General features: G+C 43.5%; 2 protein-coding genes across 4 annotated transcripts in view; one reads left to right on the top strand and one right to left on the bottom strand.

Annotated features, from left to right (window-relative positions):
* LOC139756274 (uncharacterized) overlaps positions 1–23,785 on the top strand; it is a 490,501-nt gene that overhangs the window by 225,375 nt on the left and 241,341 nt on the right. For both annotated transcript variants that reach the window (XM_071675503.1, XM_071675504.1), the window contains one exon: positions 11,445–11,508. In XM_071675503.1, the coding sequence (XP_071531604.1) occupies positions 11,445–11,508 (64 nt within the window). The remainder of the gene's footprint in view (positions 1–11,444; positions 11,509–23,785) is intronic.
* Positions 1–23,785, bottom strand: part of LOC139756275 (zwei Ig domain protein zig-8-like) — a 369,804-nt gene that overhangs the window by 243,935 nt on the left and 102,084 nt on the right. The window lies entirely within an intron of this gene.

The following is a 23,785-nucleotide window of genomic DNA, read 5'->3' as shown; positions in this document are numbered from 1 at the left end:
AACATGGCCGTTATAACCAGGTAAGCAGCCGCGCACGAGCGAGCTATGTTCTAAAGGCCTCTGTCCTCACAGGTGAATCATGCCCCTAATTTGCATAATCATCTGTATAAACCCTACTTGTAACTAGTGCACCGCACCTGAGATAATCTACATTGAATTTTTAAGTTTTGCATAAAACTCGTAAATTCATTGTTAAAAGAGGCCTTGAATAACCAGGTATTTGACTAAATTTGAACATGTATGTATTTCTCGGCTCTTTTATTATTTTAATTAGCGTACATTATCCCTGGTAGGCTGGGGGTTTATTAAGCAGGCGTCGGATGGCTTAAGTAACTAATACGATAACCACACAGCGAGTGACCTTCATCAGGGCTGCCTTAAAGGCACAGAAGGCTGACGTTGATTGGATATCTGCCAGGCTCTGTTGTTAGCCTCACTGTGATTAGATCTCATGTGGGACGCTAGAATTAGCTCCCCGGTGATTGGATATTCTCAGCTTTCCGAGTAGCCAATGAGAATGGGCCTTGGAATGGCCGGGCGCCTTGGTCGTTCATCCTGAGCACTTTACGAGAGATTAGAACGTTTGGTCATGTCACTGTATTGCCCTCGCTCTGAGGCCACGCGCCGCACCTACCGGTCTCTGGTCTTATTAAAGGCTAATTACAGAGTGGGAATAACATTTTTAAGCAACTGCTGCCATAATGACGTAAATAATGACTATAATCATTACGACGATGAAAGTAATGATAATGTTGATAACAAGGCTGCACTCCACGCAGGAGCAGGGGAATGATAGATTCCCGCAGAGCAAAAACGTCCTCAATTACCGAGAAAAATGCACTTTATCCTGCATGGCGTACGTGGCCATCAGATCAGCACAGCAGAAGCATCCACGGCGTCGTGACCCAAGGGCAGCACTTGGAGGACATCCCCGCTACACAACTCATCGACCCCCACCACTGAGGCCACGTCCGTCTCCACCAGATCCTGGACGTAACCTTCACACGAGGGCTGAGGAAGGCCGAGTTAGCGTTTGCTCCCCATAAATGCCAGAGGCAACAGTAGTGAGACCTTGAAGCGCAGCGTCTCTGCCCCCAGCAGTCTGGTGCTATACATATAAAACTTCCTTAAGCTTCTTCCCTGCGGCCATTTGCAACCAAATTGACCCAGACGGCCCAGGCCACGGTTAGAGCTTGGCTCAGGACGCACGTAAACTACTGGGGATTCTGAGACACGTAAACCCGATACTTGAGCAGCGTCAGATGGATGGGTGACGGATTACATGCCGCGGGTGAGGCAGGAGTGTGGTGGTGGTGGACACGAATTATGCCGGGATGCTTCTTGCCTCCTCCACGTTTGCCAACTTCGACTCCATATGTGAGAGGAGAAGGGGTACATAATGCCTTCAGAACTCTGATTCCGTGACCTCCTGACCATCACTGATGATAACTGTGGTTAGGCCGAAGAACGCCCACCTTCGGGAGAATTATCCAAACGTTATTTCTTATTGTCGTTGCCTTCTGCAGGAGATGAGTCCATCTTCGTTCATCTGAGCGAGATCCTGCTACCAGGACGCGTTGGTGGGCAGGTCAGGATGTACAACGTGACCTCTCTACCTCACACCAACATGACCCTTTTTTTTTTTCGGAAAAATCGTCTTTAAATCACTCCCAAATATCGTCGTGAAGATACAGTAATTTGACCAAGTTTTGACGTATAAACAGATAAAACAAAGCAAACTTTCTTTCATAGGTTACTCGTATACACCACAGTAAACATGTACATTGGTTAAAGATATCGGCAGAGTGTTCTTCATATAATCTGTCCATAATAGATGTATGAATATATAGCCTATTTGTCTTGTTATTATATAATTTCAGTGTATATGCATCCATATTTTCGTTATGACACATTTCTATGTTCTCAGCAATTGTTATCGAGAGAAATAGACTGGAAGATATATAAGAATATATACAAGTCTCTGGAGTTATCATTATTATTATAGTTATTATTATTATTATTATTATTACTACTCATAATAATTATTATTCCTTCAGTGACCTTCCTCTTACAATGCGAGTTAATTTGCCATCAGAGATCGCTCCAGTGTCTCGGTTAGGAGGCATGAGTTTATGAATGACAAGGGAACTAAGAAACCTCATAGAGATGTGAGATACGCGGACAATACCCCGTGCCAACGGACTTGGAAAATGACAATGCAGTCTTCAATTATTCTCTCTTTTGCTCAACAAATCTTCGTGTGAGAAAAAAAAAATAGGAAATGGTTTTACAAACTCACCTCTCCAAACTTGCAGAAATTCTGAGGTGAAGAAAAAATATCATAGTTTCCCTTCCCAAGTTTGCATATAAGGGATTCCCCAACTCGCCAACTTTCACTGTGTAATTTTCAAAGTTGCTGTTGGCCAGACATGGTGAGGAGTGTGGAGCAAGGGCGCCGGATTTGGCCCCTTCCAAAGGGATTAGTCTAGGACGTTGCTGGTGTGCTACACAAGTGTTGCTTCCCTTTGTGTCAGTTGCGTAGGGAAAAAAAAAAGTGAGGGTAAAGTACTTTTGGTGGTGTTATCAGAGTTCTTGGCAGCAACTTAAGCTTCAAGTTTTCCTTCCATGTAATTCAGGATCACGTAGTAGTTGTTGGGCTGCGGAAGGGTGTTGTAGGTCCATTCTAACTTTTGTGCTTCAGGCAGTTGTAGTTGTCAGGATCCATAATAGTGACAATAAGTTGTTACGTGTTGGTCTCTTGTGTTGTAAATGGTTGGTAATGTAGTTGTTCAAAAAATTTCCATGTTCCATAATGTTTGTGTTTCTGTACTGCTTTGTTTAAACGTAGTGTACTTTGTATGTTATGAAAGGGTCGTGTTCTTCACGTACGAGATCGCATCTGCTGCCCTTGTGTTGCCTTGTGCTTTCGTTGTTCTAGTTGTGTTCTGTTAGTGTTGCTGGGAACGCATCACTGGTTATGTTGCGCTCTGTTTGTCTTGTCTCTGTTGGTGTCAGTGTTATTGATACTGTGTTGCATCAGTGTTCTTGTTCTTGATCATTAGATAACCAGGGTTGTGGGTGGCCAGCCGATGGGTGTTGAGGTAGACCAGCTGATACATGTTGTGGAAGAACAGCTGGGTAATGTGACGTAATCAGCTGATGGTATGTTTTGGACGATCAGCTGAGCATTAATGAAGCTGATTATCTCATGCTCGTTCCTATGTTTAAATAGATATTATTATTATTATTATTATTATTATTATTATTATTGATAGTAGTAGTAGCAGTAGCTTTATTATTATTATTATTATTATTATTATTATTATTATTATTATTATTATTACTTTATCTGCCATTTGTACTGTCCTTGTTTGGGGTTAACTAGAGAACAAATCATTTTAACCACATTACTTCTTGCTGCAGTGATCCGATATTCACATCAAATTCATTTTTTCATTTTTTTTTTTTTTTGGCCCGTATCGAACGCTTTGCAGTTGTGAAAAACAACAATAATTTGAATGGTGTTTTTATGTGGTAATCGTTCAGACTAAATTCATACGAACATCAAATTAAGCACCATATTGGTTAGATACTTTATGGCTCTCATATACCTGTCGTGAGCTAATATGTGTGTTGTTCATAAATCTCTCTCTCTCTCTCTCTCTCTCTCTCTCTCTCTCTCTCTCTCTCTCTCTCTCTCTCTCTCTCTCTCTCTCCATGTCCCCAAGCTGTTCCTCACAACTCCCGAGATTATTTTCGTCAAACTTCCCCCGCCTGTTGTCAACAGCGAGACCCCCGTATGGTCCCGCCAGCAAGACCTGGCCAGCTCAACAGGGGATTACCTCGACCCTCCCACAGTACTGAGCTCCGCCTCAACACAGATCATGGAGCACCTGATTGGAAAAGCGTGTTGTGGATAGGATTAAGCCCCTCCCACAGGCGATCACGTGATCAGTATAATAATACTAAACCCCGCCCACTGGATGCAAGCATCTAATTAGATGTTACTTTGATATTTTAACTCCTCCCATTTGCAATTGAATAACCAGTAAGAGAAGAGTACACTCTTTCCAGATAACTGATTTTAACATATAACGATTAAGTAACAAGGATGATAATAGTATCAGTTTATCAGGTAATTAAGTGACCAGTGAGTGGAAATTGCCGTTCTGATGGCGAAATAACTAAATTACTCCCTTTAGATTGATGGGCTAACCTAATCCTTCCAAACAAGTGGCTTAACAGCCAGTCAGAGAACATTTTCCATGGGCCATAAAGCACACACACGTGCAGCCAATCAAATGTCCCCTTCTATAGGTTCTCGGTTCTCCCAGCAACGATAAACCAATCACCCATGTGCTTTTATAAGCTGATGTCGTCAGACTGATAGCGAACTTTTCCAGTCCTCGCTTGCCTGCAGAATTTCCATGGCAGTATACTGCATGGAGAGGTGGGTGGTAGGTTTCTGCTTTGCTTTTCTGTTTCTGCCGATATATTTAGATACATGTTTCAGACACCCTCGCTTTGGGCCATCGAGTCTCCTGTCATTCATGTGTGCTCTCGTGTACTTTTCAACGTAAGGAGGACTTCCGTCTCTCTCCCTTTCTACATATCAACATCTGTCAGTAGATCAGTATATCAACCATCATCTCTGTCGACAGCTGCGTCATCTGTGTATTAATTCATGTTTATATATGAGTCTTTGGTTGTCTGCCTGTCTCTCTGAGTCGTTAACCATCTCTGCATCACGTGTATGATACAGTCGAGTGGAAGGAATCGCTTGATGTGTATTGCCACCACAGATTCCCGGAGACGTGTAACACAAATAGCTTAAGTATGGCCTTAAGATAGATTTCCAGATTGAAATAGCCAGAATTTCAAAGAAAATAAAAAAATTGAGTGCTATAACAGAAGATTTCACGAAAGATATAGCGATAAAAGATACGATAAACATGACTTTATCATCAGAGGTTATAAAATAGTAGCGCGAAGTAGTTTTTCTTCCAAAAGTACGAGGAAATTGGCAAGGTGGATTTGTCGAGGGAGATATTCCGTGATTATTGAAAAGAAATGGCCAGACTAGCGGTGATGAGAGGTTTACCACAGAGAAGCACTAAGGTAACTGCCTTAATGTACCTTTACGGGAAAATAGGCCATAAAGATGGTCTCACAAAAGCCCCTATGGCCGCTACAACTTGACGATTGGGGCAACATCACCGGGAGATCGACGATAAACGCGAAATTCCAGCAGTTATATGAGGTCTTGTGGGTCTTACGTCAGAGAGAGCATTAGTCCCCCCTCTCCTCTTTACCTTCCATCATTTCACTAGTCTCTCCCTTCCTCTCTCTCACTATCATTCTCTCTCTCTATCTATCTATCTCTCTCCTTTATTCCCTTTCTAATCTCCCTCCCGGCAATAACTCCCTCTCCCTTCCCTCCCTCATCGTCTCCTCCCTCACAGGGAAGCCAGAAGAGCCAGGTATTACCAATAAGCTGAATATCATCCCATCATTTACACCTAATGGTGCGTACCCTTTAACTCGGCTGCCGTACTCCTCCTCCTCCTCCTCCTCCTCCTCTCCCAGTGGAGGCGACACAGTCCAACCCTACCTAACTATCCTCAGGGAGAGATCCAGACTCTCCTCGAGTGTGAATTCCACCAGCCTAAGTAGAGTCAATCAGGGCTTTGCGTTGCCGACTCTCCTCTGATAGCAGTTAATTTGGCTCCATAAGAGACATTGGATGTAATCATCATCTTCACCCGCTTCTGTCTCAGATTTAAAGGGTTATCTATAATGACCCACCCGTGATCTATCCGTCTGTCTATCTATCTATCTATCTGTCTACATATATATACATCTGTTATACCATACATTGCTACCAGAGCACACCTCCTTCCAGCCACATACCATAACACGGCAGATCTTCTCCGTATACTACATGGATGACCTACCAGTTCTGAAACATTTATTCCCCCGCTGCTGTGGTCTCGTACCTCTACATTTCCCCTTCCATATGTCCCCCCCCCCCCCCCGACCGTCATATCTCGGCCCCTCTGCTTCGACAGCTACAGTGTTAATTCCTAACAAAAGGTTATTGCAGTTCTACATTGCCCAACCTGCCGTGGACTACAGTCTACATATTCTACACTTCCTCTGCCATAGAAATCTCCCAGCATGAAGTACACCAGCTCCCCTGACAGCATGTCTACGTTTCTCGCATATTTTATCCACTGTTCAAACAAGATGTTTTTTTCTGTTTAGACTTTTCTTTAAGCAGCTTTTATCATTCTGGATCCAATCCTCAGTCTTTGTAAACCATATCCAGCCATGTGACATCCCCTCTCAAGTCCCATCAACCTTCCCTTACACCTAATTTGCATACAGGTCCGACGTGCTCCCACTTACGTAAACGCGAGGCAGCCAGCCGGTGTTCGCTTCCTTCGCCACATTCCCGGAAGGATCCTCAAGACCTTCTAGATAAAGAAAAAAAAGTTCCTCCTTTTTCAGGGCTGTTTACGGAGTCTTGTCTCGTTCTTGGTGCCAGTGTGTTCGCTGACGCTGTTTTATTGTACCGGGGGTGTTTTGTCTTCTTTGGGGAGAGGGGAGGTATGGGGTAGGAATGTATGGTTTTGTAAGGGAATTTGTGTGTGTGTGTGTGTGTGTGTGTGTGTGTGTGTGTGTGTGTGTGTGTGCGTGTGTGTGTGTGTGCGTGTGTGTGTGTCTGTGTGTGTGTGTGTCTGTGTGTCTGTGTGCGTGAGCATGTAAAATATTCGTGTCTGTATTGTTGTTTGTGTACGTGCATTTACATAACAGTACATATATGTATGTATATTACGTAACAGTACATATATGTATGTACATTAAGGAACTTGGGTGATTGTCTGCAGTTTACAGTTGTGTGTGAAAGTTTATGTAAATTCCTTTAAATGTATTCACCCGAGGGTGGGGTAAGTCCCCCACTGATGCTTCCATGACTGTATCCCAGGGCTCCTGCTGGGATACCCATAGTCCCCATGTCCCTACCGGGGTCCCCATGTGTCTCCAGGGTCCTCTCTCTCTCTCTCTCTCTCTCTCTCTCTCTCTCTCTCTCTCTCTCTCTCTCTCTCTCTCTCTCTCTCTCTCTCTCTCCCCCCCCCCCCATGTCCACCCTGGGACCCCTATGCGTCCACGTGTTTTCCCTGGGGTCCCCAATGTGCTTTCAGCATGCCTGTGTTCTCCCTGGGGTCCCCAATGTGCTTTCAGCATCCCTGTGTTCTCCCTGGGGTCTCTGTGTCCTCAGAGTTCCCCACGGAACCCCAAGGGGTTTCCCTTTGCGCCTTCTAGGTCCCTAGGTGCTCCCAGAGAGACCTCTGCATACCGAAGGGCTCCTAATGCGTTTCCAGATTCCCCGTGTCCCTTAAGGGTTTCCTACTGCGCCTTCAGTGTGGCCTGTGTCCCCCTCAAACATTATTTTCACTTTTCGTTTTCCTTCCTTCTCAGTTTTGAATGTTATTAGCTCGCTCCCTTTCTTTCTTACCTACGACCACACACGTGTGACCTATGACGCAGACCGCTACAGCCATCATGTATACCAATACATTCGCCACGTTCACATTCATCACGTATACCAGGGGCACCAACACATCTATCACGTACACCACAACATCCACCACTTGCATCCTTCACATCCAACACCACAGAGCCCATCACCAGCCCCTGTAATTCTCATGTTGATTTGCATGACTGATCTATTACGTCTATTTAGAGTACCATCTCCTAGCTCCCAGTCCTTTCAGCGTGCACCAAAGGTTCCCTCCTCCCATCCTCTCCGCTCCCTGCAATCAACCAGCTTCCCCCCAAATTTCCAGTTCAATTACCCTATCTAAGTAGTCCAAAATCCTCTTACGAAAGCGCCGTTCCGAAGCCTCACATCATCTCGTCTGGCAAAACGGCATCATCAGCATACAGCGGTATCCCTACAATACCGTTTTCGTTCGGCCGGCACGATCCCTAAGCTTAGTTCAAACTGGCCCCCAATAAACTCTCTCTCTCCTCGCGAGTCATCAATACATTCTTGCCCTCACACGAGGCAATACTGAGAGAGAACTGATATATGTTCCAAATAGCAATAAAATTTACGAATCGGTAAATTTTAGTGTAATGGAGCAATAGCGTGCCCGTCTCTATTTCTATCTCTATTTAATAACTCCGAAACGACATTAAAGGTTTTCTTTAAACTTGTTAGAGAATTTTGGTATGACTAAAGAGCAGAGCCCGAACACTTTTCTGGTGCAGAGCTTCACGGAAATCTTTAATGGTGTAGTCTATGTAATGGACTGTCCGGCCACCCCCACGGCTAACTGTGGTACCCTGTGCCAGCCACAGCAACTGGGGTGGGTCACGACTGAGCGGTGGTGGGGTTGGGAGGACCTTGCAGGGGGTTGTAGGATGAGGGTGGGCCGTGCTGGGGACTGGGGTTCATACAATAGAACAGTTATTTGTGTGGACAACGTCCGGACACAAAAGTGTTCCAAATACTGGAAGTTTACCGTTCATAATGACTGAAGCGTCCAGGCTCGGTACGGGAACCATGAAGAATATTTGATACATAAACATCTCAGATGGAATATATCCATATTGGAGAGAAACCTAAATTTTGAAGATACTTTTAATGTGAATCTGTAAGCCATTGACTAGAAATGTAAATTTAGCCAGTTTCCTACGAAAAATAAAAAAGAATCTAGCCACAGAAAATGGGTTATACTTCCCTTGCAGCATAAACTCAATTATTTTTACATACAAATGGTGAATTTATACGATAATTGTATTGCTAGTGCGCCATGCTCTTTTTCTTGTGCTGTAGCCAAAACTAGTTTGCATGTTAATGATATCTATGCGAAGAGGATGAAAAAAATCCGTTAGCATTTAGAAATGTGGGATTCGAACTATAATCTAACGGGAATCATAAAAGTAACATGAAATTTCTTTCAGTCTGGATCCCTCTGATGGGTTCGTGTGTACCTATGACGTCAAGGCTCTCAGGAGTGTATCAGGCAGTAAGTATATTGTGATTGCTGTACGAGTGGATTGCCGTGACTGTATTACTGTATTGGTGATCGTGTATTCCTGGTTGCTGTATTACTGTAGGTTTTTTTTCATGTCATGTAGGCGGTTTATAGACCAATCCCGAGAGGAGGATGAACAGCTGGGTTGATTGCTAACCGACAGTATAGATTCGCTGATAGAATTTCTGTGTAGGTAGCGGGCGTCAGTGTGTGAGTGAAGGGGTCTCCTTCATTCGAAGCACTTCGATGGAAATGCTTCAGTTCAGAATTTGCTGGCATCCTTATGGTTGACCGTCTCCCTTCCTCAATACGTTTTAGGCTTATTGCCTTTCCTCCTCCTCCTTCTCCTCCTTCCCCACTACCTCTTTCTCTCTCCTCCTCCTCCTCCTTCTCCTCCTCCTCCTGCCGCTTCTAAGTGCTCCCTGGAGCATGTGGGATGACCCTGTCTCGCGCCTGATCCCCACACTTCAGTCGTCTGTCTGGTCCACTTATCATGGACTCACGACCAAATCGCCTCTTTACTTACGTCTCCGTCAGTGAACCTCTGCAATTGCCGTGAGTGCACTTAACTGACGCAACCAAGTCCTTGAGTGTGTGTGTGTGTCCCCTTGAGTGTGTCGAGAAAACGTACTCCTTAAGTGTTAACCAAAACGAACTCCTTAAGTATGTCCACACACACAACGAACTCCTTAAGTATGTCCACACACACAACGAACTCTTCTAGTATTGGAGCCCACAGCCTGACGCACCATTCATTGCTGTGTCTGGACCATGAGACTAACGAAGTTTTTCAGTTAGTAAAGGAAGTAATGGATAATGATCACGGCTGATAATTATATAATAGGGACCCAGGGCATAACGAGAGGGTGGGAAAGGAGGAATAGGTATTTGACAAGATGGACAAACCTTTGAATAGCATCTCAATGGAGAGGTTACTGTATTGATCTTTAAAATAGGATGGATAAATTAGGAGCTCTAATAGTATTTACTAATGGGCGTATACGTTGTGGGGGTAGATAAGGAGCGAACACTGTCATGCACGCATCATTTAAAAGGACTTTGATTTAGAGGCTGCTTTGGATATTGCTTGTACCTAATGGCCTATAAACACCCGGTAATGGGACCTGTAAAGATGGCCGGCGTCTGGGAAGTTAATGGTGATATACATGATGGAGGGTAATGGGCCTCGCCCCAGGTGAGACATGAGCTATGTACACACACCTGCGCCTCTGGTACCCAAGGAATGATGCTTACACTGAAGCCCTGTAGCACTTGTTTATTATTATTATTATTATTATTATTATTATTATTGTTATTATTATTATTATTATTATAATTATCATTATTATTATTATTATTGTTATATCGGTGTTAGCCTTCCTAACGGACTGATGTGCGGGCACAGCTGTGTGCTCCCACACTCCAAGTCAGACTTAATTCCATTTTTCATGTAACTTGTTTGTTTCTTTGTCCTTCCGAGCGCGCAGAATATTCCTCTTATTCTAAGTGTTTTCGTCAATTTCGTTCCACATTATAGCGATGAGGAAAGCTACGAACTGTTGAATAAGCGGATGGTTAGAAATACTCCTTCAGGTCACCTGAGCTGAGGGAGTGTGGTTGAGAGCCTCACCTTACCTAAGGAACACGGTCAGAGGTCGTCAGGTCAAAGGTCCGCATTCGATCATACCACGTCGAGTACGATGTCACAGCATGCCAGTAGGTCGGCAGTGTTGTGTACGTACTGACCACCATACCAATAGGTCAGCACTGTTCTGCATGTACTACTAGGTGGTTTAGCGTTCTTTGTTTCAAGATTCACAGTAAGACATACGGATCCTGCAGGTGGGTCCTGACCACAGCTGTCGGCAAAACAGATGCTCCAACACGTGCTGTAGATCAGGGAAACCTGCTTGCTTGTCGTGACGTGCAATGAACCGCTGATGTGTCGACGATTATGACTGTGGAAGTTAAAGTATCCTAAAATTATTTTTTTTCCTCTCCCAAACGGATGGTTGACCTTTGGCGGTAGTGCAGCGAGGAGCTAAGCCTCAAAAACAGAAGCCGTTGTTGCCAGTCACAAGAAAGACATGATTGTCAGGCTTTAGGGTTGATGAGGTCAACGAACACATGAGGTTAGGTCGGTCGATGACTCCTCCGTTACCCGAGGTCAGTTGGAGGGGGTCTGGGCTAGGAACTCTTCCCGCCGTAAACGATTTGCTTTCTGAAGGCTTGATGGTGCAGGCGACGCTGGACAAGAGGTCTTTGTGGTCCTGCTGACGATAATACACCTTTGATTTATTCTGCAGGTATCAACCATTTACTTCGGGGGGAGACCGGAGAAATATTGTTAGATTGCTTGTCGGTATAGAAACAAATCTAATAACTCTGTCATTTCAGGAGGACTGCCCACACTTGGCTTCCGGAGCGCCCTCTCCAGTCAAGTCGTCAGCCTCAGTAAAAGGTAAGTGATTGCTGGCCTACAGTAAGGGGGCGAGTGGGTAAAGTGGTCAATATCAACCATATTTTTGTGGAAATTAATCAACTTCGTAGGAAATTAATTGAGATATTGGTTATACTCCCCCCTCCCCCTACCTTGCATAGACACCAAAGGTAGATGAAATTACTTTTCAGATCAGTTATCAAATTCTTTTTTAATGAATACGAGTAAATTATAATGAAGGATTTTATCATATTAGTCTCCACATAGAAAGGATCCCATTCTAGTTACTCTGGATGTAGACTCCACACAAAACTATGCTTGCTATTGCTCAAATACCATTCGCTGGGGCATGTACACGCGACGTGAATATATTAGACTTAAGTTTGGGATAAAAACGAGGAACTTGTGTGTATAATGCAGTCGGAGGAACTTGTGTGTATAATGCAGTCGGAGAAACTCTAGTGCAAGTGGTCACTGATGAACTTTTCAGGTAAGTCTAACAGTGCATGCAATGTTGAACATTATTATCATTATTACTGTTCTCATCATTATAATGTTGTTGTCTTGTTTTTGTTTTATTGTTATTATAATTTACTGTTAGCATGAACGAGTCAGCTGAGATTGTCTGAGGTAAACCATGTCAGCTGAGATGATTGAGCTAGATCGAGTTATCTAAGGGTGATAACTCGAGCTATTTCTGTGATGTTTTCCATGAATAACAACAGACATATGAACATATCTGGAATTTTAACCAAGCATTAAATTTCGCGATGGAAACCCGGATTACCTTTAATTTTTGGCATATTTTAAGATTCACGGCGAAGGCAAGACAGTCATTTATTCTCTGCGGTTTCAGTTACAGGGATAATGATATAATTACACACAATTACTTGTATTTTTAGTTGTAATTATATAAATAAGGGATCCAGGCATTTTTGTTTACTCTTGTAGATTAGGAAGGGAAGGTTTTCATCTTGATATGTGGATGTTATGGAGAGGAACAGAGCAGTCAGGGATTTTGTGTATGTTACATTCTTGGCTTGTAGAGGTGGGTTTACCTAACGTATATATATATATATATATATATATATATATATATATATATATATATATATATATATATATATATATGAAATTGTGTTATTTGAAATGTACATAGAAAGCTTTTCTAGTAGTGTTCATGTTTTCTGATATCACGTATACTCCATTCAACAAGGACACACACACACACACACACACACACACTGGCCATGAATCACTAATGGACCTGCCTGGGTTTAAATCCTTTGGGCGGCAGTCGGCCCACAGTCAGTCAGAGCTGTTCATCCTCCCCACGGGGCTGGTCGATCGATGGGTGAATAGCTTCGGCTGGTGTGTGTTTGTGTATATGCACACAGGATTCAAGATATGGCACCTATTTAGAACGCTAAATGACGTAGTACACAAATGGTAATCACACACACACACAACATACCCATTGCTTTATCTGGCCAGAGGGTATCCCGCTCTCCGGTCTTTATCCTCCTCTTTCCATGTCTCTCTCTGTCTCTTCTCCACTTACTCCCTCTTCCCTGTTCTGATCACCCTCTTGTTCTCACTCCTCTTCCTCTCCTCACCCGTTCATACACACACTCCATTAAGAAAATAATGAAAGGAGAAATAAACCCACCAGATCAGTAACATCGTGATTCTCCGTTTTCTATGAATATTCACTTGAGCCGCATCTCTCCCTCTTGACGAGGATTTCCAATGCATTGTGGACAAAGTCATTTTGTATCGCGAGTCGTATTGTTGCCAGAGTATAGATTGTACCAATTGCTATTCCTACGTATTGTTTGAGATCTATTTTTTTTTTCTCTCCCTCTTTTTTTTTTCCCTGGCCAAAGTCTGTTATGCGTCAAAACACAAGAACAAATCCTCCATGAAAAATGAAAAAAAAATGGAGAAAGTAGTGAATGAATCCTCGATCTGCAAAAACATGAAGGTGATTGTTTTCCAGATATCGATTCGTTCTTAACTTCGGCCTTGGACAATGAATATGCATTCATAGCTCTTTGTGTGTTGGGGGAGTATAAGACGGAGACGGCGTCCTTGTGTGTGTGGGAGTGTGTGTGTGTGTGTGTGTGTGTGTGTGTGTGTGGGAGTGTGTGTGTGGGAGTGTGTGTGTGTGTGTGTGTGTGTGTGGGAGTGTGTGTGTGTGTGTGTGTGTGTGTGCGTGTGTGTGTGTGGGTGAGTGTCTGTGTGGGAGTGTGCTGGTGTGTGTGTGTGTGTGTGTGTGTGTCTGTGTGTGTGTGTGTGTGGGGGGGGGGTCCTGTGTGAGTGTGGGCGTAAGCTTCTCTGTATTTGAATTTTTGTACTGCACGGTGAACGAGTTTTACAATCGTGTGTGTGTGTGTGTGTGTGTCTGTGTGTCTGTGTGGGTCCTGTGTGTGTGTGTTTACTTATAGGTTTTAACGCATGCAAAGGTGTATAAATCTTCTCTCTCTCTCTCTCTCTCTCTCTCTCTCTCTCTCTCTCTCTCTCTCTCTCTCTCTCTCTCTCTCTCTCCACTCCTCCCCTCCATCCTACTCCATCATGTTACCCGGGCAACAGGGCCAACCATTCCAGCCTCCCCCTCCACACTAACTGTTCCCCAGGGCCCCATCTGTAACCCCCAACCCTTCTGTTTACTCACGTCATCTCTTGGCTAATGGATATGTCTATTACCCATTGCCACACACGCCATTCTCTTCTAATGGACACGCAGACACGCACGTCATCCCCCACACCAGTAATAAGATATGCATATGATTCTGTATTAGTGGTTTCGTTCCTTCCCTTAATTGGACTCGCTGGTTTAACATGGAACGTTGTCTGTCAGATTCGTTTCTTAATGGATGGGCGCTCAGGACCCACGTGCTGCCTGGACATGTAATGGACATGTGGTGGACATGTTCTTCTGCCTTCCTCCCACGTCCGAGTATATTACTAACGATGGCGAGGGCGTCGTGAGAGGGTCTGAAATTCCCTAGGGATAACTTGGGGAAATAAAAATAGGAACATGTAGGACGTCTCTCTCTCTCTCTCTCTCTCTCTCTCTCTCTCTCTCTCTCTCTCTCTCTCTCTCTCTCTCTCTCTCTCTCTGATTACAGATGCCTTCTAGAGAGATAATGAGATGCGAAGAGACAGGTGACTGATGTTGGGAGAGAGAGAGAGAGAGAGAGAGAGAGAGAGAGAGAGAGAGAGAGAGAGAGAGAGAGAGAGAGAGAAAATTGATATATGATTACTGAAAGAATGATATACAATGAAACTCAGAGACTTTGAGGTCGAACTGGTGAGAGACAACGAGCACGAGAGATATGGATACAGATTATCTCCCGAAATATCTAAAAGATAATTTACTGAACCCATTCAATCTAAAGCCGGGATACGATCCCTTGGAGACTAGATTCTTAGCGTATGCTCCCGCTAAAAAAGATATCTTCGCTCCTTGAAAGATACCTTCCCTCTTTAAAAGATATGGGGCTCATATCCGTATCAAGCACATTTTCCTGGGCAATATTCGGATGTCGCTAAGCTGGTTTACCGTAGCCTCCCCGCACAGCCAAGGAAATGGGGGGCTTCCGCTCAAGGAGCAACAGTTGGCATGCCTGCTCCCTGAATGGCTTCTGAGATTGGTAGCCCTGTTTGTTGTCAGGACTGGCCCCGGGTTCTTGTCATTTGTTGGAGAGAGAGAGAGAGAGAGAGAGAGAGAGAGAGAGAGAGAGAGAGAGAGAGAGAGAGAGAGAGAGTCGAAGAGTCAGAGAAAGAACAACTCATCCTTCCGCCATGACCTGTTGTGGTCACCCGGTATTAACCTGTATCTATCGACAATTAAGGTCAGTGTGAGTTCTTGTGTCCTCACAAGCCGATACACCGGCCTCATAAACACGGCAGCCTGCTGGACAATTCTCACGGGCGACGGGCAGTAACTGTAAGCTCGAACCAATGTTCCCCGAAATGGCGGACCAATGTCGTAACCACCCAGCAACCGAGTTTTACTTAACCCCTCGAGAACGATATGGCTGGGGGGGGGGGGGGGGCACGACCCCTGAGCGCAACAGAACGACCCTTCAGCACGACGTACGACACGAGCACGACTGCTTGGTGCGACCACTGAGCAGGAGAGAGCGATCATGAACACCACGAACGACCCCGAAGCACGGCGAAATTTGTCTAGGGTATGATGATCTGACCTTTGACCTGACCTTAAAGGGTCTAGTCAGATGTCAGGCCATCATACTAGAAAGTACCCTCGTAGTCAAGGGGTCGTATCGAGGTGCTCAATGTCTTGCGTAAGGTTTGTACCGTCGTGCTCAAAGGTCGTAACGTCGTACTGTCGTGCTCGAGGATCGTACCGTCGTACTCAAGAAATATATTCATCCGTCTTGTCTTAAAGATATCACAACAGATCATCACATACTTTTAATGTCTAAAACCCAGACGCCAGCAGCAGGAGATCATATTTCCAGCAATGATCGGATTAGATCCTGAGATTGCAACACATTGCCACTCTCTCCCGCCACGTAGGAAAAAAAAGAAAAAAAAAGAGATGAGTCGTTCAGTCAACCAGGAACCTTCATAAACTTAGAACTGGGGTTTCGAATCTCGTGTCCGGAGAGAGAACCTGAACCGTTGGTATTCAAAATTTCAAACCGCTCTGGAAGCAGAAAAAGACCGTTGAATTTAAATCATGGCTTTTGTATCATACCGGCAATGTACCGTGGCACAGGTCAAATGTTGAAACGTAAAGGAAAAGTTTATGGAAATATCGTACATGCAGATAAATAACTTGAATTTGTTTTACCAAGTATATATATATATATATATATATATATATATATATATATATATATATATATATAAGTGTCTGTGTGTGTGTTTGTACTGTATTGAGGAGTTTATACTTGTGGGGCCACATCTCTTGAATGAATTTCTGTTTGCCGTGGACATTGAGTACGTCCTCTTTCAGTGTATTCCGTTCATCCACCAAACTTATCCTATAAAAGAATGTTTATTTCTTTAACAAGTTTCTTGATTAATTTCACGTGATGCCCTCTGGATGTTCTATCCCCATAACTTCTGAAGAGCTGTTCACTGTCTACGTCATTAATCTGGTTTAAAAACTTAAAAGTTTTGATCAGGTCACCCCGCACTCTTTCCCCTTCCGTGGTGGGAAAATTAAGCTTCAAGCCTTTCCCTAGCTTTCTTTATAGCGGTACTGTCTTTGTTGCTCTCCTCGTAACATTCTCTGTTTGGTTCTTTATGTGTGGCGAGCAAACACGAGAAACATATCCTAGTTTCGGCCGTATGTAGGATATAAACCACCTGCTCAATATTTCCTTACCCACACATTTGAGGGTTTTTGCTGCGTGAGCCAGTTGACATTTTGTTTCCTTCACTACAGTATAATCTTGATGTGGCCTCAGGCGTCGGATCAGGAATTAGGTTAACTCCAAGCCCCTCTCACTCAGAGATGTCCTATCCACATTATTTTACATTTGCTCGGGTTGAATGTCATCATATATGTATCAGACCAATTTTGGATTCTGTCTCGGTCCCCTTGCAAGTTGATTCAATCCTCCTCGCTTCTCACTCTCCTCATGACCTTTACATCATATGCAAACATATTCAAGAAAGAGTTCTATCCCTCTGGGAAGTTATTTACATAAATCTAGAAGTGTGATGGTCCCAGGGCAGAACCCTGTGGCTCTGCTGATGACCTCGACCTATTTCGAAACGGATTTTCTCACATGCGTCGCATGAGCACAATGATACTACCCTTAGGTATAAGGCCTGACCAGGCTCTTATTCCCGGTGTTGGAACTGTCGTGCTCAAGGGTCGTACTGTCGTGCTCAAGGGTCGTAACGTCGTGGTGAAGGGGTTAAGCATTCATACTGATGTTTGCAGCTTCTAAAGTTACTAGTAAGTACCTCCACCCATGAACATCACAGTTCCCAATACGTACCTCCACCCATCACCATCTTAATTCCCAGAAGTACCTCCACCCATCACCTTCCACCCACCAACCACGTAGGTTTCCTCCTCCTCCCAGACAGGTCTGTCTGCTGTCAGTTTCTCTGAACTATTTTCCTTTTAATTTTCCTCACTTACTCGCCCGAGACAGTGTTTCCCACAGCCAAGAGTTCAATTTCCTTCAAGTTGCTGTGAATCAGACAAGTCTCTCTCTCTCTCTCTCTCTCTCTCTCTCTCTCTCTCTCTCTCTCTCTCTCTCTCTCTCTCTCTCTCTCTCTCTCTCCTCAGGATCATTGGCGTCTCCGTGACGCCATCTTCTCACCTCTCTATAAATAACTTCCTAATGGAATTCCCTGAAGACCAAGCCGAACACACACACACACACACACACACACACACACACACACACACACACACACACACGCATACACCGGGGCTCGAGACCTGTACCGCTTCCCTTAATTCATTTCCGGGGTAACTTCCTACCTGTTCTTCTCAAAAGGGTATTTCCCAAAGGAGCCGGCCGTCAGGTCCTTACCATGGCAGTTATCTCCAAACTCCGTGCTATTTCCCACGCCACAGAATCATATATCGCTGGTAATTCGGCCAAGCACCTCGGCAGTTTAAGAGATAAAGGCGCTAACGGCTAATTAAAGTGTCTTGTTAGGGGAGAAAAAAACAAGATACATTGTGTATTAAATTCCGTCTTTGGAAAGCCGAGGGAGAATAAAAAAAAAAAGTTTTGTAGACAAAAATTAATCTCGAACTACCGTGGTGTGCCTTCTGTAGGACGCTCCCGCCTCCTGAGGGAGCTGGGAATAGCCCCCGACTGATGAGATCTTAAGCGTTTCACACACTTGCCAGGACGTTTGTTACAGCAGATGGCTGGTTTGCAGCAGAGTGAGGAGAGGGTTCGATTCTCTGTGATGTAAGAACTCTTCAAATACTTTCCACCACAACGGGGTTGTCCTGTAGGGAGGGAGGGAAGGAGGGAGTTGGATTCTCTTTAGTGATTTGACGATTATACGTACACTTTTCTCAGTGGGTTGTCCAAGTAAAGGAGTTGGATTGTTTTTATAGTATATCAAACAGACAGAAAGACGATGAGGCACTGACAGACATTCCCAGACAGAAAATAAGGCTAACAGTAAAAGGAAAAAAACAGACCAACCGAAGTTCAGATCCAGATCAACAACAGACAAATAGATCCCCATATTAATGTCCAAATAAACAGAAAGATCCATACAGACTCACAGACATCAGGAAAGGTAAATGATGTAACTTGACGTACAGATTAACACACAGACGAACAGAGATTTAAATAGACACAAAGGCCTGGCACATGGCATTCATTTGGTCAAATATTAAATGATCAGGTAAATAATTCATAAAGTAACTCTGTAAATAAACGTCAATTAAGCAGGTGAATACCTCATAAACTAACCCCGTTAATAAATCGTAGGTTAACCAGTATAATACCTCATAAATCAGCCATGTTAATAAATCATAAATTACCTTGGTTAATAGTCCCACACCTTGTTGTATATGCTAAATTATGCCTTTTTCCCACACCATCTTCCCCCACACCATCTTGCCCCACACCCTCTTCATCTTCATAATTTGAATTTACTGCACATTAAGCTTTTCAGAACAAGTATGTTCGGAAAATATACAGTCTCTTCATGGCTGGTTTTGAATGTGTACTTGTTGGCAAGACCTTGATTACTGCCTTCATTAATAGCATTATGATGATCATCCTCATTATCATTGCCAGCTTTAGGAAATATTGTCGCATTATTATTAATAGTTAATAATAACAACAGTAATCCTCTTTGTCGTCGTTTCTGAGTAATAATTTCTAATTCGTGTTCCTTCATATTTCCTGTACATAATATTTGTTCCATTTTCATCGGATTTCGTAATCTGTCTTTTGTGTTCGCGTCTGAAGGATTATATTCAGCCAACGTCAGCCATTCCTCAAGTCTACACATTCCAATTGATAAAAACTTTTTTTCTTTGTTCTCTTTCACTTCCCTCGGTGACTTTAGATCTTTTAATCGGTTTTATTAATCTAGATTCGTCTATTTCCTTCAAGTTCTGTATTAATCTGTCTCTCAGGATTACTTCATCATCCTGTGGCTTAAATAGTTTTGTGGGGGAATTGCATCCATTTTCGTTACGTCATTCCATTTATTATTTTTTTGTTCAAATTTATAAGTTTGTGTAAATTTCTACCCTGAAGTTTCTTCTTTGCATTTTCTTTGATAGATGTTTCTTTCTCAGTCTCAGGTCTTACATTAAGCTCGGTTACATTTCTCAAGAGTTACCGTACTCCGCCTGCAGGTCGTTGCTCCGCTAGTGAGTATTGACACAGTAGGTGATGATGTATCATCGCTACTCCAGGGAAAGGAGGACTGCAGTCTCCTGGAGGACATTCCTGCTCCCCAAGGAGTACATCGTTTCCCTCCTCCTGCCTGACACGCAGCCTCGAAGCTGTACTTTTTCGAAAAAAGAAAGTCCAGCAATTGTGTGTATATATATATATATATATATATATATATATATATATATATATATATATATATATATATATATATATTTCGCATGGTACTCTATATTCAGTAACTTTTCCTTTCCTTCAATGTATATCCTGTCGTCTTTCCCCTGTCTTCAATCACCAATTTCTTCCTCTTCCATTAACTTTTTGTCCCTTCATTCTCTTAAGTCCCTTTAACTGCCCTTTTGTAAAATCCCCCAAGTCTTATTTTTATTTGTGCTTCGTTTTATCTCTTCGTACGATTCTTTCCCAGGATCTCCATTGCAAAAGTTCCTCCAAGTCTTTCCGCTTTTGGGCACCCTGGTTGGGTAGGATATCGGGGCCGCTTTACATTTCCTTTTGTTCCTTTTTTCTATTCTTTCTTTCCTTCCTTTTGTTTTTTCTTTTTTTTCATATGAATCTCGTTTCACCACCATTTTGTTTTATCTCCCGAAGTTTGCATTCCGTGTTGGATGGTCTGTAGTATTTCTTTTCATTTTCCATCGTAAATTCTCTGTTCCTTGCTTTCCAGTGTCTTTCCCTGGAGGTGTTTCCTGCTCTCCAGACGTGCTATAAGTATCTTCTGAAAATCTGTTCCAGATTTCCCGTACTGGAAATTGATACACTCATTTTTTTTGTTTTGCAATCTGCTTTACCTTTCTTCCATCTTCTCTTTCTCGGAAGTTTTCTCTAACTCTCTCTTCGTTCCTGCCTCTTTCATTTCTTACGGCCATTTACGTTTGGCGTCCTGGAATCTCTTCTGGAAAAAGCCAATTAACGGTTTCCATTTCCTCCCGTCTTGCTATTTCTTACTTTTCTTCAGCTTCTGTCTTGCGGTAGTCTCTCCCATCTCCTGGTTTATTCCTCCTTATATCCCACCCTATCTATCCCTTGGCCTCCCAACGATTCTCCCCAGCGTCCCGGAATCCCTTTCTCTTGGACATCCTTCTGGGTTGACTTCGGGAACTCCCGTCACCTACTTCTCCTTCCATGTCTTGCGAGTGTCGTGTCTGCTGGAGCTTCCAGCTAAGGCGTTCCTCCGGGGTCATCTTTCCCTCGGCCAGATCTTGGTTTCTTCTTTCAGCTTTTCTTCTAACCTTCCGGTGTCTCATATCTCCGTACGTTCCTCCCACTGTAGACGGTCCCATTCAGGATTTTGCTCTTTGACATTTGCTGCTCTCTCTCTCTCTCTCTCTCTCTCTCTCTCTCTCTCTCTCTCTCTCTCTCTCTCTCTCTCTCTCTCTCTCTCTCTCTCTCTCTCCCCGACCCTTCTCCCAGCCTCACGTCGGCCGGGGTTGGGGAGGTGAGGGGCTCCCCCAGACTAAGCGATGTATAAGCCTCGCGAGACCGGTTGAGCTACGGCGGGCGGCCTGGGGAACTGACGGGCCCCAAACTCCGAGCCGTAAACAAGCGCCTGAGATACTCGTGCCTCCAGATACTAAAGGGTTGAAAATGTGGCAAGACGCGCGGGTTCCGAAGCTGCTAAACTTTGTCTGAGTTTTGAAATGTTGGGTGAAGAGGTTGTGAGAGCTAAATTCAAGAAGCTTTAGCTGTTTCTGTTTCAGCTTCTCCCTCAAAATTATATAGCTTTTTTATTTCCCTCTGTTCCTGCGAGAGGTTTGGAGTGACTTTCGTTGTTTCCGAAGTTGGCCAAGTTTTTTTTTTTGTGTTAATGACGAAAACAAGAAGTGAAATACTGGCCATCACACCGTCGTGACCTGCTGGTAGCCTCCCCGCTCACTGGGGTGTATGTATGATAAGCTAGTGCAGGTACAGCCTGATATGAACCATACATATGGGACTATGTACATTACGTATGTAAGATATAAAGATGGTGTGTGTCACGAAAATGACATGACAGCGAAGTTGTTCAACATTGTCAACCCGGACGGTGTCTGCCGTGTCACCTGTGGTAGTTTGGTAGTTTAAGTTGTGACGATAGCAAAGTAGTCTGGTAGGTTCACCCTGGGCGAGAAAAAGGACAGCGTCACTGAAGAGCTCGTACCTCATTTGCCAGTGTTCTTGCGCTACTATGTGACCTCCGCGAACCTAGTTTATATATCGGGGCAGGGAGGATGTGAGCAGACACACAGCACCTGGTAACACCGCTGTCGCCAGCCAGACACATTTCCCTCTTTTTCGGGTTGCCATGTGGGCGTGGAGTGGCCTCAGGAGTCGAGCCGCCTCCGCTAACCCCTGGAACTGAGTTTTGGGTCAGTATTGGCAGCAGCCTGGGACGTGTCAATTCCAACCCAACTCGCCGAGGTCCACTTGTGAACGAAGTACTTGTGGACGCCGTGGCCCCGCGGGCGCGCTCAGCACAAGAGGACGCACGACGAGAGGGTTATGGTACGGCGGAGAGGTGAGCTGGTCGCAGGTCTGGAGTCCTACATACAGTTAGGGTGTGAGGTAGGGCCGCTGGCAGACGTCTCCTTCGTCCGCATGTACCACCGTGTTCTAAGCTCTTGAGTGTTAAGTCTTCCTTGTGAAGTCTGTAGGGCTTTTGATGGCTGAACTTTTTTCTTGGAATATGCGCAGTCGTTGGTATGTGGTCTTTGATCACTTCTTTTATCATTACAATTATTACTATTACTATTTCTTGACATTTTTTTCATGTTTTCTGATACTTTTTTTTTTTTTGGGTATGTCATGATTATCATTACTACCACATTCACTTACGAACACTTAACACGCCACTTTGTCTTCTTACTAACTCTACTTTGAATATACAATGAGTTGAGACCTCTAGTGTCAACGACAGTTGACCTGAATAATGCATTACATTCTACGAGTCATTACTTGTCTTGTCTTTGTCTCCATACCTCAGTGAATGTGTCAGGAACCTGCTGTAATTACTTCTGTATTCAGGATTTGTTTCCCATAAATACGAGGTCATGCATTGTGTATTCATAAAATCAACGGCGTTGGGGTGTAATGCGTTTACTGGTAGATAGATAGATAGATGGATAGATAGACAGATAGATAAATAGGTAAGTAGATAAATATGAGTACGAGAGAAACAGAGATAAAGAGAACGAGAAAGGAAGAGTTATAAAGAGAAATATATTTATAACAATAAGCAACAAGTTTATACAAGAAATTAAATTTCCTGCTTTAGCGAGGTAGCGCCAGGAACAGACGAAGAAAGGCCACATCCGATCTCCAGGTGTCATGTGTAATGCACCGGAACCATAGCTCCCTATCCACAACCAGGCCCCACACACCTTTCCATGGTTTACACCGGACGCTTCAATGACCTGGTTCAGTTTATTGACATTACTTCTATATATATATATATATATATATATATATATATATATATATATATATATATATATATATAGAGAGAGAGAGAGAGAGAGAGAGAGAGAGAGAGAGAGAAAAGTCTGAATGGGAGAATGGAATGGAGCAAGAAAGTAAGGAACTCTGTTACTCAATGGGATAAACACTTAAACTGAAAGAAATATGAATGAAGAAAGAAATTATTCAGTGGCGAGATTGTTCTTCTTTCTCTTTGTTTCTGAATAATGAAAGGAGAATGTGATAGATGAGCTGAGAAACAAAGATGGCTGACAGACCAAGAACATATTTCATATTCATGGAAAAAAGACTCTCGAGACTTTTCGTATTAAGAATGAAAAAGCCCAGAAAATTATAGGCAAATACTGCGATCTTCTTTTAGAAAGAGAAATGATGAAAAAACATAAAGTAGAAATTGAAAGAAAAAATCGTTGCTGGGAAAGAATCGTAATATAAAAGAAATAAGG

The sequence above is a fragment of the Panulirus ornatus genome, chromosome 21 (genome assembly GCF_036320965.1).
Source record: "Panulirus ornatus isolate Po-2019 chromosome 21, ASM3632096v1, whole genome shotgun sequence".
NCBI lineage: Eukaryota > Metazoa > Arthropoda > Malacostraca > Decapoda > Palinuridae > Panulirus > Panulirus ornatus.
Note: the sequence above shows the minus strand (reverse complement) of the source record. Positions and strands in the feature narration are given on the sequence as shown.